Source organism: Geospiza fortis, unplaced genomic scaffold (assembly GCF_000277835.1).
Source record: "Geospiza fortis unplaced genomic scaffold, GeoFor_1.0 scaffold23, whole genome shotgun sequence".
Classification (NCBI taxonomy): domain Eukaryota; kingdom Metazoa; phylum Chordata; class Aves; order Passeriformes; family Thraupidae; genus Geospiza; species Geospiza fortis.
Window position 1 is genome coordinate 10,300,093 of NW_005054303.1, and position 14,566 is coordinate 10,314,658.

Here is a 14,566-nt window from a genome sequence, read left to right on the forward strand (position 1 = left end):
GCTTTTTCCTGAACTTCAGTGGCTTAGAATTAGATTTCAGCAGCAGAGAATGTCCCCAGAAGGCTGAAAATGGGATGTCATCCCTCTAACACAATGTCTCCAGAAGGCAGAAGAAAGAATGATTTGATTCCTTTCACATTTACCTGTGCTGCCTTGAAGGAGCAGCATTTTCCCTCTTTTGCAAGCTCTTTAGGCGCGGAGCCTGCAGTCGCTCTGTGCGGCAATTTAGAGAAACCATTCATGTCTGAGACTGAACATCGCTGAGCAGAAAGGATCTTTACTAGCACTGCATGGTGCCTGGGTAGTTCTGATGTGATTTCTGACACGGTTCCCTTCTTTCCCTGCAGGCTGGACCAAGTTTGCCCGGCTGACGCGGGCGCTGACCAACAGCCGCAGCGTGCTGCAGCAGCTGACGCCCATGAACAAGGCTGAGGTGGTGCACAAGCACTCCCGCTTGGCCGAAGTAAGTGCCTGTCCTGGGTTGACTAGATGATGCTTTTATCCCCCATCATCTTGTTCTGAATAATAAGTTTTGCACCTTTAAGGCTTGTTGCAGAGAGCGAAGGTGGGAGAGAAGAAGCACAGTTTGTTTTCAGGCGCTGCACTCACTCCTCCACATTGCTGCTCCTGGCCTGTGTTGTCTGCAGATGGACAGACAGCAGGACAGAGCTCTCCTCTGTTTTAGTTAGTTTAGCTAGCTGAGGCAAAGAAGTTCCCTGGACTGTGGGGTTTTTTTTCCCCTTTCTTTGGAGCTGTTTAAACCTGCTCTGGACTGAACACCAGCAGAGCACCCAGAGCTCCTCCTGAGGCCCACCGGGCCGGGCCTGGGCCGCGGCATTTCCAGCACTGAGGGGCTGATGAGAGACTGAGTGAGCTGAGCTGCAACGCAGGGAGGGGACTATCTCAGTTTGTTATCTCTTTTGGAGCAGCAAGGGGTTTTATTGTTTAATATTCTTCAGGTTTTATTGTTTAATAAACAGGGTTTTTTCCACTTTTCTCCAAGGAGGTATTTTCTCCAGGACCGGTTGGGTGGAGGGGCCGATTGAATCTGTTTCCTAGAGGAGCCCTTCTGGGGATTCCCTCCAAAATTTGCCCTGAACCAGGACAGTGGGGTGGACACCAGCCTGCTCCCTTCCTGGGGAGGTGGGGGGAAGAAAACCCACCCTAATTCCCATTGGCAAAGGATGTTCTTAGAGGAAAATATTTCCAACTCTGAGTTTTTTCAGCCTCGCCTCCACTCGTCATAAAGCAGCACCAACGTGGCAAACTCACATGTTCAGGACAGGTCATAAAAGCACTCTCTGTAGGTCACTTTTACTTAAATGACACTATTTCTGTGCACACAGTCCTCAGCTTCCTGGGTGTTCCTTAACTTGGGGTGCACAGTGTGCTTCTCTACTGTGCTGTCTCACAGTGACATGGAACCAGGATTGATGTCCTTGAGTCCCTCTCCCAGAAAAATGGGATTGTTTGAGAAACCTCTTTGGAAGCATCCCTGTCTGGGTTCCCATAGCCTGCATGTATACCCTGATCTTGACGTTCCTGCAAAGCCATTCCTCCAATATTTCCCTCATCACTTTTATCTTCAGAACTGATGAAATGAACTCTTTTGCAGGTTGCAAATATCTCCTTAACAGTGCAGGTGGTGCAACAAGTGAATACCTATAAAACAGAGGTACTGCCTTCATCTTCATGTCCATTGATAATGAAAAATAAATTGGCCAAAAATACAGGGTCAAAATATATGAGCTACTGAAAAAGACAGTCCTTGTGCCAGAGAACTTATCCTGGCAAGTAGCTGTGGAGATCACTGAACTATAATGATTATTTCTTTCATGCTGCATGGATTTTTAATTTTAAGTCACCAAAGAATACACAATATCTTGTTAGTCAGCTGCATTCACCACAGACTGTCTGAATTATTCCTGTGTACAGCTAATAAAAATGGCTGGTAACTGTTAAGTCTGATAAGGTGAGCAGCACATTCTGCAAGGGATGAGCTATGAAGATAATGCTCCACATCAGATACAGAAATATGGAAAATGGGGCCTGTGCAGCAATGGTGAACCCCTCTCAGTCTGCCTTCCTCACAGCACTTTGCCTTCAAAGCACTTTCCAGCCATAAACTACTTTTTAAGAGAGGAGTTTGCCCCCTCTCCAAGCAACTTCTCTTGAGTACAACCTCATCCCAGCTATTCCTGAGCACACCTACTCCCTTACTTGATGTTCTCCTTGAGGTAGAACTGATAGCGGCTTTAAATGTTTGATTTTTTGGTGTTTTGTTTTCATTACCTTTCTGGTTTTAGTGAACTTTGATAATAAAAATCTCAAGTTATCATAATGAAAACCCACAGTTTTCAGGTATTGGCAGTGTGGCGTTTTCCCTTGAATGATCCCATACCAATAGCTGGGATAAATGCTGGATTACTGACACCTCATGCTTTTCAAATTCATGATATTTCAGTGTCCTGTAAATCCAGTTACAGCCATTCTTGGAAATTGTTCACCAGGACCACTACAGCTAGAGGAAAAAAAAAAAAAAGGCAAGGGAGATTTAGATCAGGCAGCAGCAAAACCTCAGGTAAGGGAGTAGGTGTGCTCAGGAGTAGCTGGGATGAGGTTGTACTCAGGAGAAGTTGCTTGGAGAATGTGCAAACTCCTCTCTTAAAAGTAGTTTATGGCTGGAAAGTGCTTTGAAGGCAAAGTGCTGTGAGGAAGGCAGACTGAGGGGGGTTCACCATTGCTGCACAGGCCACATTTTCCATATTTCTGTATCAGAGGAGGAGCATTACCTCCATAGCTCATCCCTTGCAGAATGTGCCGCTCACCTTATCAGACTTAACAGTTACCAGTCATTTTTATTAGCTGTACACAGGAATAATTCAAACAGTCTGTGGTGAATGCAGCTGACTAACAAGATATTGTGTATTCTTTGGTGGTTAAAAATCCATGCAGCATGAAAGAAATAATCATTATAGTTCAGTGGTCTCCACAGCCACTTGCCACCCACTCACCATGTCAAACTCAGCATGAGATTATGTTAAGAATAATAATTATGCTTTTACAGTATCGTGGGAGCTCCCAAGCACTCCACCACCAGAGGCACAGGGAACTATCAAGCATATGTTAATCACATTCTGCTTGAGCCCTAAGTAGTTTATTTTTGCAGCTCTAGTGAGGACATTTCCAGCTCCTGTCCCAGTGAACAAGGCAAGGAACAAACAGGCCTGAAGAAACCAGGGAAAGAAGTCCCAGTGCTGATTTATCAGCAAAATGTTGGGCACTGATGTGTCCAAAGAGATATCTGGAGATAACAACCAAATTATGAGGCAAAGCCAAAATGGTGTGTTAAGTGCAGGTGGAAATTTTCACTTTGAAAGAAATTTTCACAAGGCTGCTGTGAAAAAATGACTGTGTTGATTGCTGCTTTAATTCCAGGGAAAACCCCATGGATCCACCACCAAGTTCAGTGTCCTGCAGAGGTTATAGGAGTATAGAAATGCTGGCAGCGAGTCTGTCTTGGGCACTGGGGGAGGGACACCTGGAGTTTGATGTTTTATAGGTCTGACCAGGGATTTGGCATCTGTGCTTGTCTCTGGCAAGTGCCTTTTGGACCACACCACTCCACAGAGGGCTCTGGGTTACACTGGGGCTGGTGGGACATGAGGCTGTTGGCAAAGGGAGAAGCCACGGGCTCCTGGAGGTCTCTGCTGCTCTCCCACTGCTGCCTGTGTAGTGGGTGCAGTGCTTTTCTGGCCATGGGATAAATCTGTGCAATTCTGCTGACCCTGTAGAAAAGAAATGGCTAATTAATGGAACAAGTTAGTTTTTCCTCGTGTCAGCTCCACTGACTCTCCCTACAGATCCTGATTGCTAAATATGGGCTGAGGGAGGGTGGGACCAGGTAGGCAGGGGCAGGTTTGCATCCCTTCAGCCTGACATTGGCCCAGATTTGACATCCTGTGAAGCCACATTCCCCATCACAGAAGGAGGGAGGCTGCTGTAGTTGTCCCTTGGTGTTTCCTGGAGAACAGATTTTCAGCAGAGCCAAACTTTTACTGTCTGATCTCAGTAACAGCTTTCTCTTAAAAATATCTAAAAGACAAGACTGCAAAGAATTAATGGAGAATCCCTATCTGTGGTGCTTGAGTTCATATTCTTAGTTATTATACAGTTTATTCAGAGCCATTTACTCCATTGAGGAAGGATCCTGTGTTTCATCAGCTTCACACATCTGAGGCTGCTATTTTCAATCCTGGAAATATGGTGCATCACCCAGTATGGGGCAGGTGTAGGGCTGAAATGAGTTTTAAAGTTGCTGTAATTACTTATTTTATCCCATACGGACCTCAGATCCCCAGATGGATCCCCAAACGGATCTTTCAGTTTTTAGTGCAATAAATTGCCACGTGTGTGTTCCTTTGTGCTTTTGTCTCTTGTGTTGGACTGAGATAAGAGGTAATTAGATTAGCTGGGAATGCCTTAAGTGAATTTGGCTTGGTTTTTGCAGTGTTTCCAGTTCCACAGTTTTACAGCAGTGAGCGTGCAGGAGATTATAGTCCTATGCAGAAAAAATGAGAACTAATTACAGGAAATAAAGGAGAACCCACTAGTGATACTGAGCTTGTGAGAGCAACAACTTTTTGAAGAAAATACGAAGGAAGTGTGATATTGGCAGGGTTTTAGGCAGAGGTTGTGCACATGGTGCCTCATTTTAGGAGGTCAGCCAGCAAGGCTGGGGTCACCTTTGATAGGGTGTTGCTCTGGCTCAGCAGTGATTTAAAAAAGAGGTCAGGCACAAAGAATTAGTCTTGTAACTATTACAAGTCTGAATGAGTGTTCATGTTTAGATTATGTGTTAGGAAGAAACTCCTTTCTGTGAGGCTGGTGAGGCATGGGAGCAGGTTGCCAGAGAAGCTGTGGCTGCTCCATCCCTGAAAGTGCTCAAGGCCAGGTTGTATAGGGCTTGGAACAACCTGATGTATTGGAAGATTCCCTGCCCGTGGCAGGAAGGTTGGAGATAGATTATCTTTTTGGTCCCTTCCAACCTAAACCATTCTATGATTTTATGTTCGTAACTGCAAAGCATCTGCTGGTGTGGCAGTACCCAAAACCTCTGTATGGAGCCTCTCTTCCCTTGCTGTTGGCATGGTTTCCCCTCAGTCCATCTGCAAAGACCTTCCTTTTTGCAGGAATATCCTCAGATGCCATGCTGCTCCCATTCATTGAGTGATAGCTGCATCTGCACGTCCTAAATAAATCAGATTATTTAGAAACTGTGGCTTGCCTTGCAATGTCCAACAAGCACAGTCCCATCTCTGCTGGTCCTCACAGAAGTCTGTAAGACCCCTCACTGGATCCTATTCACTGAAAACAGTAACATTTGCCTCTCTGCCTCCTACAGGTTCTCCAGCTGGGATCTGATATTCTTCCTCAGTACAAGCAAGAAGCTCCAAAGACTCCACCACACATTATACTCCACTATTGTGCTTTTAAGACCACCTGGGACTGGGTCATCCTAATTCTAACCTTCTACACAGCAATCATGGTTCCATATAACGTGTCCTTCAAGACAAAGCAGAACAACATTGCCTGGCTGGTGCTGGACAGCGTCGTGGACGTTATTTTTCTGGTGGACATTGTTTTGAACTTTCACACCACTTTTGTTGGCCCTGGGGGAGAGGTTATATCTGATCCCAAGCTCATAAGGATGAACTACCTGAAGACGTGGTTTGTGATTGATCTTCTGTCCTGTTTACCATATGACATCATCAATGCCTTTGAGAATGTGGATGAGGTGAGTGGCTGTAGTCTGGCTCAAAAGGGTTGTTTTAACTAAGGATTCATTTAGAAGCTTCTTCCCTGATGCCTTGTGAAGGCTGACCTAGAACAGAGGCTGGGCAGAGTTAAAGAATAAAGCAGGGATTTATTAGGAGGCCTCAATAGATCCACCTTGGGCAGCACAAGAGCCCAGCCAGGGCTACACCCAAGATGAACCAAAATGGTCACAAAATGGACAACAGGTCAGGGGGTCTCTCACTTTTATAAGTTCTGGTCCATTTGCATATTGGAGTTAATTGTCCAATTACAGCTCCAGCCCATGAATTCCCATCCTTCTTTTTCTGTCTTAAGCCCATGTTGTTTGTGTTCTTGGGCCTCAGGTCTGGATCATTTGTCCTTGGCCCATCTAGGGAAGGCATTGTTTTGTCTCCCTACTCTGTGAATAGAGCTCACCATCCCCTAATATAACTCAGAACTACACACTAAAGCAGCACAGAATCTGAAAAATACAAAAGCTAAAACCTGAGGCATCGCCCAATGAGGTAGCTCATGTTCTGTGCAAGTACAGGGGGGTGGCCTTGAGCTGCTGGGATTTACCAGCAAGACATCCCTGTCTTGGTGGAGAGGGGTCTGAGAGTTCCAGTACCGCATGTGGATATTTATTTTAGAGATGGGGGTTTTAGAATGGCTTGAATGTCATCCAAAACCATTGGTGCAAATCCCTGTCAAAGTGGGCTGAGCCAGTTGGGATGTCCCCTGTCACAGCCTTCCTTTTCAGCTCAGTCTTTGGGCAGCTCTGACCCATTGCAGGCCTTGATTACAGTTCTGTTATTGCTCTGCCTGAAGCTGGTGACAAATTTGCTACTTATATGAAAGCAGGGAATGACTCTGAATAAGCATTTTTTTAAATCTTGCCCTAGGACTGCTTTTAGAACCAGGCTGTAATTTTTTTAATGCCATTTTAAATGTTTGATTGAGAGAGAGATTTATTTCCATTCTTTGGTACAATTATTCAACTACAGCTAAAATTTGAGAAACTGTTTGAGGTGAGAGAACATAAATATCATAGATGGATGCTGAATTAAAGCTTTTTAACTGCTTAGAGTGTTAACATTGATGCAGTCGAGCTTGTGGCATAAGCTAATACAGAAAACAAGCAATAACTACAACAAATAATGCATGCATGAGTCAGTGTACAGAAATTCATTATTAAAATGGAACTGTAATGGCTTTAGGACTTGTTTTAATTTTTCTCTAGAGGTTTTTATCTTCAGGGCCATAAACAGATGAAAAAGCCTCTGTTCATTTTTGAACATTTTAGCAGTTTTTTCTTAGAACCGTTTAGTGGGGTTGTTTGTTTGTTTTTAATTCTCAATTCTGCACTTATATATCCTCACTATATAAAACCTACATTTTTTATTTAATGTAGGCTTTGCTGCAAATTTCATAGAGCTCCTTTAAAATTCTGTCCCTGCCTCTGCGTGCTGAGTAGCATCTTTTGACATTGTTCCATTTTATTTATAGCAAATATGACAGAAGTGATAATACTTGCAGCTTAAATTCAAGATTCTATGAGGGCTGCCCATCTGAAACCAGGTTGTGCAGTCAGGCTGTGTAAGAAGGTGAGATTAGCTAGGTTGTAGACGTAATACATCTTTTAAAGGTAACCAGTTTCAGACTCAGAGGAGCCTGATTTTTATAAAAAATGCAGCATTATCTCCAGATTTTTGTGCTGTAATATGTAAAACAAGCAGAAAATTTCTGTGCCCAAGCAGGACAGATTTCAAGGATGAGGTTAACCTCTAACACATACATGGGAAATAAACCATCTGCAATATTTGTGACAGGGAAGAGAATCTTGACAGAGCATTATAATTGAGACACACCTAAAGTGACAAACTTTAATCAAAATGTAATAACCATAGCAAGGTATCATGAACTCCAGTGATCCTAGAGCAGCTGTCATTTGCTTTCAAACAAATGAAACATTAACTCCTTTTTAATAAAGGAGACAACAGTAAGATTCCCTTGTCATGAAGTGCTGTGTTATGGCTCTGGAGCCTCCAGCAGGTTTATATTTGCTTGATTTCCCTCCCCTCCAACTCCAGCTTTCCCTAGTGTCTGAAAAGAATTGAAGTGATTTTGAAAACAGGTGTGTAAACAGTCAGCCTTTCCTCCCTGGGTCTACATTTTCTCTTTTCCCTGTCCTTCAGGGGAGATCTTGTTATTTTTTTTTGTGATATGTCTTCATTTGTGACATTTAATCTTTCAGGCTAGTTGGTGTGTTCTGGGTGGTTGCAGTTATTAATGCTCTTTTTCTTCATTTGGTTTTTAACATTTATTTTAACTGGTGCTTCTTGCCTGGGATTTAACTTTTTGGCCCCCCCCAGCAGCAGGGTGTTCAAACACTGTTCAGAGGTAAAGAATAAGTAAATCCATAATCTTAATTTGGGAGAGATACTCTGATTAAAAGCAATGTTTCTCATTAGAAAATGAGTGTTTCCTTCTTAAGGCAAGCAGGAAAGAGTTCTTTTAGCTCTTGATTCTGCAAGGTTTTAGCTCTCTGTCTTTGCCGTGGATGTTGGATAAAAGTCTTAAAGTTCATGATTGTGACATTTCAGATAAAGTTGCAAAAAATGAGTTTAGCAGTAAAGACCTTGGGTGCAGGTCCTGGTGCTCTTTGAGTTCTTGGTGTGGTGGTGAGGGATGGACCCAAATCAGAGTGAGCAGCCCTGAAAGCCAGCTGAGTGAAAGGTGACTTCCCAAATTTCCCCTGTTTTTCCCACATCTGACCCTTGTCGTCCCACATAAAGCATCAAATGCTTTTTTGCTAGTTGTTAAGGAGCTAGATGAGAAGGGGGAACACCATTGGAGGGGGTTTCTTTTCCTCCCTATGGGCAGATCTCTCACTCATGAAGAAGAATATGGCCAAGGAGGTTTGGGATTTTCTCTCTGTTCTATATCTGTAGACTGCTCTATGTGATACAGGTGCTTGAAGTGAACTAAGATGCCTTAAGCACTAGAGTGTTTTTTATGATGCCAAAATTAAGGAGATAAATTGAAAGATTGAAAAAAAAAAGGCTGAAAAAAAGAAATGTGTGTTTTCTTACCAAGGGTTTTAGTCCTTCAAATGCATCCAGGGTAGGAACTGTGTCATTTCCCTCAAGACAACTTTAGGTGAAGGCTGGAGTTCCCACCTGAGGCAAACATGACTGCAAATCAAAGTTATTTTGTTGCTGTGTACGTGTAGAGCCTTGGCAGAAGGATTTGATGGAGAGGATTATGACACACAAATTGAGAACTGAGGGGGATTAAGATGATTTGAGGCAGAATTAGAGGTGTTGGTTTCCAAGTCTGGAGTTACAGAGCCAGGCTGTTGGAGTCTGCTCACGGGGATTGGGATGTGTGAGAGGGAGGGGGAAAGGGAACATAATGAGAAACACCTTGTTGACATCTAAGATGATGTGATGGATGAGGAATTAAGTGCCTAAGTGGTATTGAAAGGGAAGGAAGACAAGGTAGAATAGGCTGGAGAAAAATGAACTAATGGAGAATCCTTAGTGGGACATTTGATTTAGGAAACTTGCTAGGGTGATAGTCCCAAAAAATCAGAAAAATGGGGCAGCATATCCTGCCCTGAAATACATTCTGGCTAAACCAAAACCATACAGAAAACCTTTCCTATACAGAAGTGGGACTGGGGACAGCATAGTGGGGAATCTAGGCAAATCTAAGTTTGTTCCTTTTTCAAGGAACAAACCAGAACAGGGTGTGTGTGCTCAGAGTCCCTGAAACTTGGCTGGTTTTTTTTAGTATAAGAGTTCTCAGAAACTTCAGATTTAGTCTAAAAGTGTCTGCCTGTCTCTTCTTTAACATTATGCAAAAAAAACCCCAAAACCACTAAACTTTGAATTAAAGGGGAATATGATGTTCGGATCCAAAGATTTTGGTCCCATGAAGTTCCTGTAGGTATTAGGACGTGAAGTGTGTAGACAATGGAAACTGGATTTTTGGATTTTTGTTGTGAAGTTCCATGTTACTTGCAGTGGTTCTAATTTTCTTTTCCCTGAGTAATGAGCTGAATGTAACAATTCTTCCACTGCTGTATGGCCCAGTTTATAAAATTTATAAAATCACAATTCCCTGCTTTTGAAGCTGGAAAATTATGTTACCTTGAGACTTAGCCTTTGTATGTGTTCTGCCTATTGGAGATAGAAATATCTGACCTCTGTCTGGGCTACCAAACAATTGTTTGTAACCATTTTTTCCATACAAGTCAGAATTATCAACCTCATATTGTGATGAAATTGTCAGCAAATTTGCAGGTGCCCAAGGATACTGATCAGGTATGGTCAAACCATGCTAAAATCTCCCTTTGGGACCAAATACATTGATTGGCATCCCAGGACACCAGGATTTTGGGCAGGTGTTTGGCTCTTGTCTTCACATGCATTTGAGCCTCTGCAAATAAGTATTTTGACTAAATATTCCCCAAACTAGATGGACAAGCTTTTGGCCAAATGGGAAATTCTTCCACAAATTAAGGGTTAAATTCAGCTGAAAAAGCCTCTCATTATTTTGAAATATATGGTTTTTTTTCTGGGAATTTTAATGGAGATTTGTGAATTTCTGTGTTTGTCATGAAATAATACCTAGAAGCTAGATCTCCTCTGTGCCAGAAACATGGTCCTGAAATGGCAAATCACCTACTGTGAAGAAAGGGACACAAAGTCAGAGTGTCATCCAGATGGTTTTCAGATGAGTTGTATAAAAGATCATCCTTTCTGCAGAAATTAATTTTTGCAAGGCAATGGCTGGAAATGAAAGCAGAGAAATTTAAATGACCTAAACCAAAGTTCTGTGCCTGTTGTTTAATAATGTAAGACTACATGACCCAGTGGCCTTTAAAATTTAGTGATCTATGCAGGGCACATAAAGCACAGACTCCTTGTAATTGTAATTTTCTTTTAATTGCCATTATCGATCTATTTCAGCGCTGTCAGGAACTTCTTTGTATCACTGCAATTAATAGGAACTAAAATTGCAATGTCTGTAAATTGAAAGCAAATAAAAGCTGATTAAGCTGGTGTAGCCACGTTCACACCTGCAGTGCTGTACTGCAAACATTCCCTTTGTGGGAGGTGTTTGAAGGAGAGGTTTGGGGCACCAGGCTGAGTGGTACATGCAAGGTGAAGATAAATTGGTGTCTTTCAAGAGTGTGACTTTGGCTCTGAAGTACAGTCTATGGCTAGCTAGCTTTTTTAAATCTTGGTGGCTGACATGGAGAAAATTATTCCCAGAACTAAATCCTGGCTGCAACCAGTGTTAAACTACAATGGAAATTCCTAGCAAGTAATGACAGAAGTACTAACCCTGGGACCTGGCATTTCTCCCCTTGTTATGCACTCAGAAGACAATTTAATGTGGAGAATGCTGTCATTCTGTTGTAGTGTGTGAAAACCCACAATAGAATAATACAGTGGCATGGGCATGGTATTAAGTTATAAATATATCCACTGTAGGTATATATTTTGTAAAATTTCCACCATTTTCACCCCATTCACTTAGTCACCTCTATCACCCCATTGCACTGACTTGCAGAATTGCATCTCTTTGTCTTTTATTCTAAGGTTTTATTAAAGTTCTGCCACCAGTTAATTAATCAGCTTTAAATTTTTTTTTCTTAATTAATTAACCAGCTACTTTAATGCTGTACAAGGTCTGGGATATGTCTGCAGGTTTCCCTGTGGAAACACCTGAAAGTCTCCATGATGTGAGAGGCAACTTGTGAAAGGAAGGAGCTGAGCCAGAGCCAGGGCAGGGGGTGGTGGGTGACCTGATAGCCTCATACACGTCTGTGATGTGGGTTCTGGCATATGAACTGTAATTAGATGTCCCAGTGTGGTCTTTTTTTATTCAATTTTAAAAAATATTTTATTTTAATGTGATGTATATATTACTGGGAAGCAGATGTTGGGTACAAGCCATTTAAATCAAATCTTCAGTCAGAGCTGTGTAAACTGATACAGAGTCCAGTAGAGGAAATTATTTGTGGAGCACTTTCAAGGGAAGCTTGGAGTCCTGTGTGATCCCTTTTGCTCACAAAGGAAGGGAAGGCTTGCAAAGGAGATGAGGAAATGAAATAATCTGATCAGATGCTCACCGAAGTGATGCTGATGGGAGTAGCACCAATTCCTATTTTTTCCTCTGCCCACCTTCCCTATGTGAGTGAAAATTATCATATTTCATGATACTATCTTTTCTCTCCTTTTTTTGGGCACACTGATGCACTAACAAATAAGTAGTTCAAGATCCCACATCCCCCTTATCTTGCATCTAGAAGAAATATTTTGCAATCACCCTTGTCTTTATAACCTTAGTTATTTACTGTTTGACATGTGCTGCACTGTGTGGTTGTGCCATAAACAGTTCACTGGAATTTTATTTCTAATGTTACAGCTTATTGACATTTGTGTTAGAGGAAAAAAAAGGAAAGTTTCTCCATCCCCTGGGAAAAAAAACCCAGAAGATAAACCCCAAACAATAAATTTAGGGGTACTTTTGGAAAATGCACTAAGAAACCTGCTTGCTTACATTTTGCTGTAAGGACTGAAATTTTTGCTCACTGAAGTCACTACTCCCATTGCTTCCAGTGGTGCAGGGTCAAGGATTAACTGGGCTCTGCTTGTATCTGGACCTGGGATCTAGGTAGCTGGTGCAGAAGGAAAGCCCTTTACTCCCGTGTGTATCTACATAATTGAATGCAACTCTAAATTTTGCTTTTAAAGCGGTGATAAATCAGAAATATCCCTGTTTTTTGGTTTTTGGTTTTTCTTCTGTCATTTGCTCATTTTGATTTGTAGCTCTGCAGCATTATTATATTAATTGTTTACCAAGAAATAAAGATTTCTGATACAAGTTAGAAGATTTATTTTAACATTAACTCCAGTAAAGCAGAATTAAGGAGCTAACCAGGGATTTTGGAGCTAAGCTCTATTTAAGTAGCTAAGCTCAAAAATTTCTTTTGGGAATGATTTGCTGGTTGCATTTCAAACAGCCTTTACCTCCTCCAGGATACTCCTCCTGCTCTGCACAGAATAGAAGTTTTTGGTTGTGTGCCTGCAGGCTCACCTGCTGGTGTTGGCAGGGCTCACCTTTTCAGTCATTCCCAAAATCTGTAAGCGCTTTGTTTCCTCTTACATCGTGGAACAACTGTTTGGTGGAGATTGCTCAAGGTTTACAGAAATCCTACTTCTTTCACTGCTTCAATACTTTAATTACAGAATTCACAAAATCAGCTATGTGATTTATTTCAGTGATTTTTTGATTTTGATTTTTTACTTCTGGTGAGAGAAAGGTAAGGAAAATTTTGCCCACGCATCTTTAAGAAAAGTATTTGGACTGTGTTTCAAAATGTGCTAAGCATGGGATTCACATGATGAAACATGGGGCCAGGCATTGTCTGTAAGGAGGTACAGGCAATTTGGGGAAGGGCTCCTCATGTTCTAAGATGCACCTCCAGAGTAGGTCTGAGGAGTCATCCTGCCCTAAAACTTCTATTTCTCACCCTTGAATGTAGTGACACTGCTGTGATAGCTCAGATGCAAACTCCTCTGTGGTCTAGTTTGGGCTGGGGTGAAATTTATCCCCCCTTGAGACTGTATTTGCTTCACTTCGATTTTTCAAAGGATAAAAGCTAAAGCAGAAAAAACAAGAGTGTAAAACTCACAGGGTCCTTTTGAGTCTCTGAGTCATCAGCTTTGGTGAGCAGGTTCATTGTACCACCCATCCTATAAACTGGTCAAAATCCACCTTTCTTCATGATGTTTTAATAAATCTCTCTTAATTTGCAGTCTGTGCATTCCTCCCTGTGCCAGCCTCCTTGGTTAAATATTTCTTTTCCCTCCCTCATGTTTGTCTCCTCGATGTGCTTAGAAAGAAGAGTCATCCCTCCCCTGCATAAACACCCCTATTTTCCTCTCCTTAGTTTAGGCAAACTGATCTTGTCTAGACAACTCATTTATGAAACATTATGAGCATTTTTGTGGCTGTTCCAGCTGCCTCTCTCTCCAGGAAGTGAAGTTCAAATACATCTCTTTAGGGCAGAATTTACAGATTACTCCAGGTGGAGAATTCATCTCCACTTTGCAACTGGGGTTTGGCTTTTCCTGTTGATGGTGGAAACATTCAGCTGGATTAACCTCTTTTGTGAGTGCAGCTCACTGATTGCTCTGAGTCATGTGGGATGGGTATGTGGGATTAACCCATATACCCAAATATTTCTTTTTCTCAGTAATCTTCAGTTAAAGACCCTTGTAGTTGTAGGCATTTTTGTTAATTTGTGCTGTAATGGATGCCTTGGGACTCTATATTGTCATGCTTTATTACATTTTCCTTTATTCTCACATGGTTATTCTCTGTTTCTGATAGTGTGCCATTAGCAGATTCTGTGACCATATACTATTTCTGTTTATGTCACTAAGAAGCCAGAAAAATCACTAGGAATCACCACTTGTGACCCCTGCTAGATTCCCCTTTTAGGATTTCCATTTTTCCACCCTGTCCACAAGTTCTTCAGTCACCCTGGTATCCCAGTGGTGATCCCTGTTTTCCCTGTGTTTCATAATAATTTCACTTCTTGTGTTACTGAAATACTGCATTTCTTATATTTAGAAAATGGTCTGTGTTATCAGAGAAAGCTATCAGGAAACCTCGGATGGATCCCAGCTAGCCTGAGCTCAGCTAACCTATTGCTCCACTGATTGCATTTTCATTTTTCTCAAAG

The 14,566-nt window shown here is 42.0% G+C and overlaps 1 protein-coding gene across 1 annotated transcript in view; it reads left to right on the top strand.

Moving 5' to 3' along the window:
• KCNH5 (potassium voltage-gated channel subfamily H member 5) overlaps positions 1-14,566 on the top strand; it is a 140,051-nt gene that overhangs the window by 26,600 nt on the left and 98,885 nt on the right. Inside the window, exons 5-6 of the mRNA XM_005417944.2 lie at positions 348-463; positions 5,405-5,797. Of these exons, the coding sequence (XP_005418001.2) occupies positions 348-463; positions 5,405-5,797 (509 nt within the window). The remainder of the gene's footprint in view (positions 1-347; positions 464-5,404; positions 5,798-14,566) is intronic.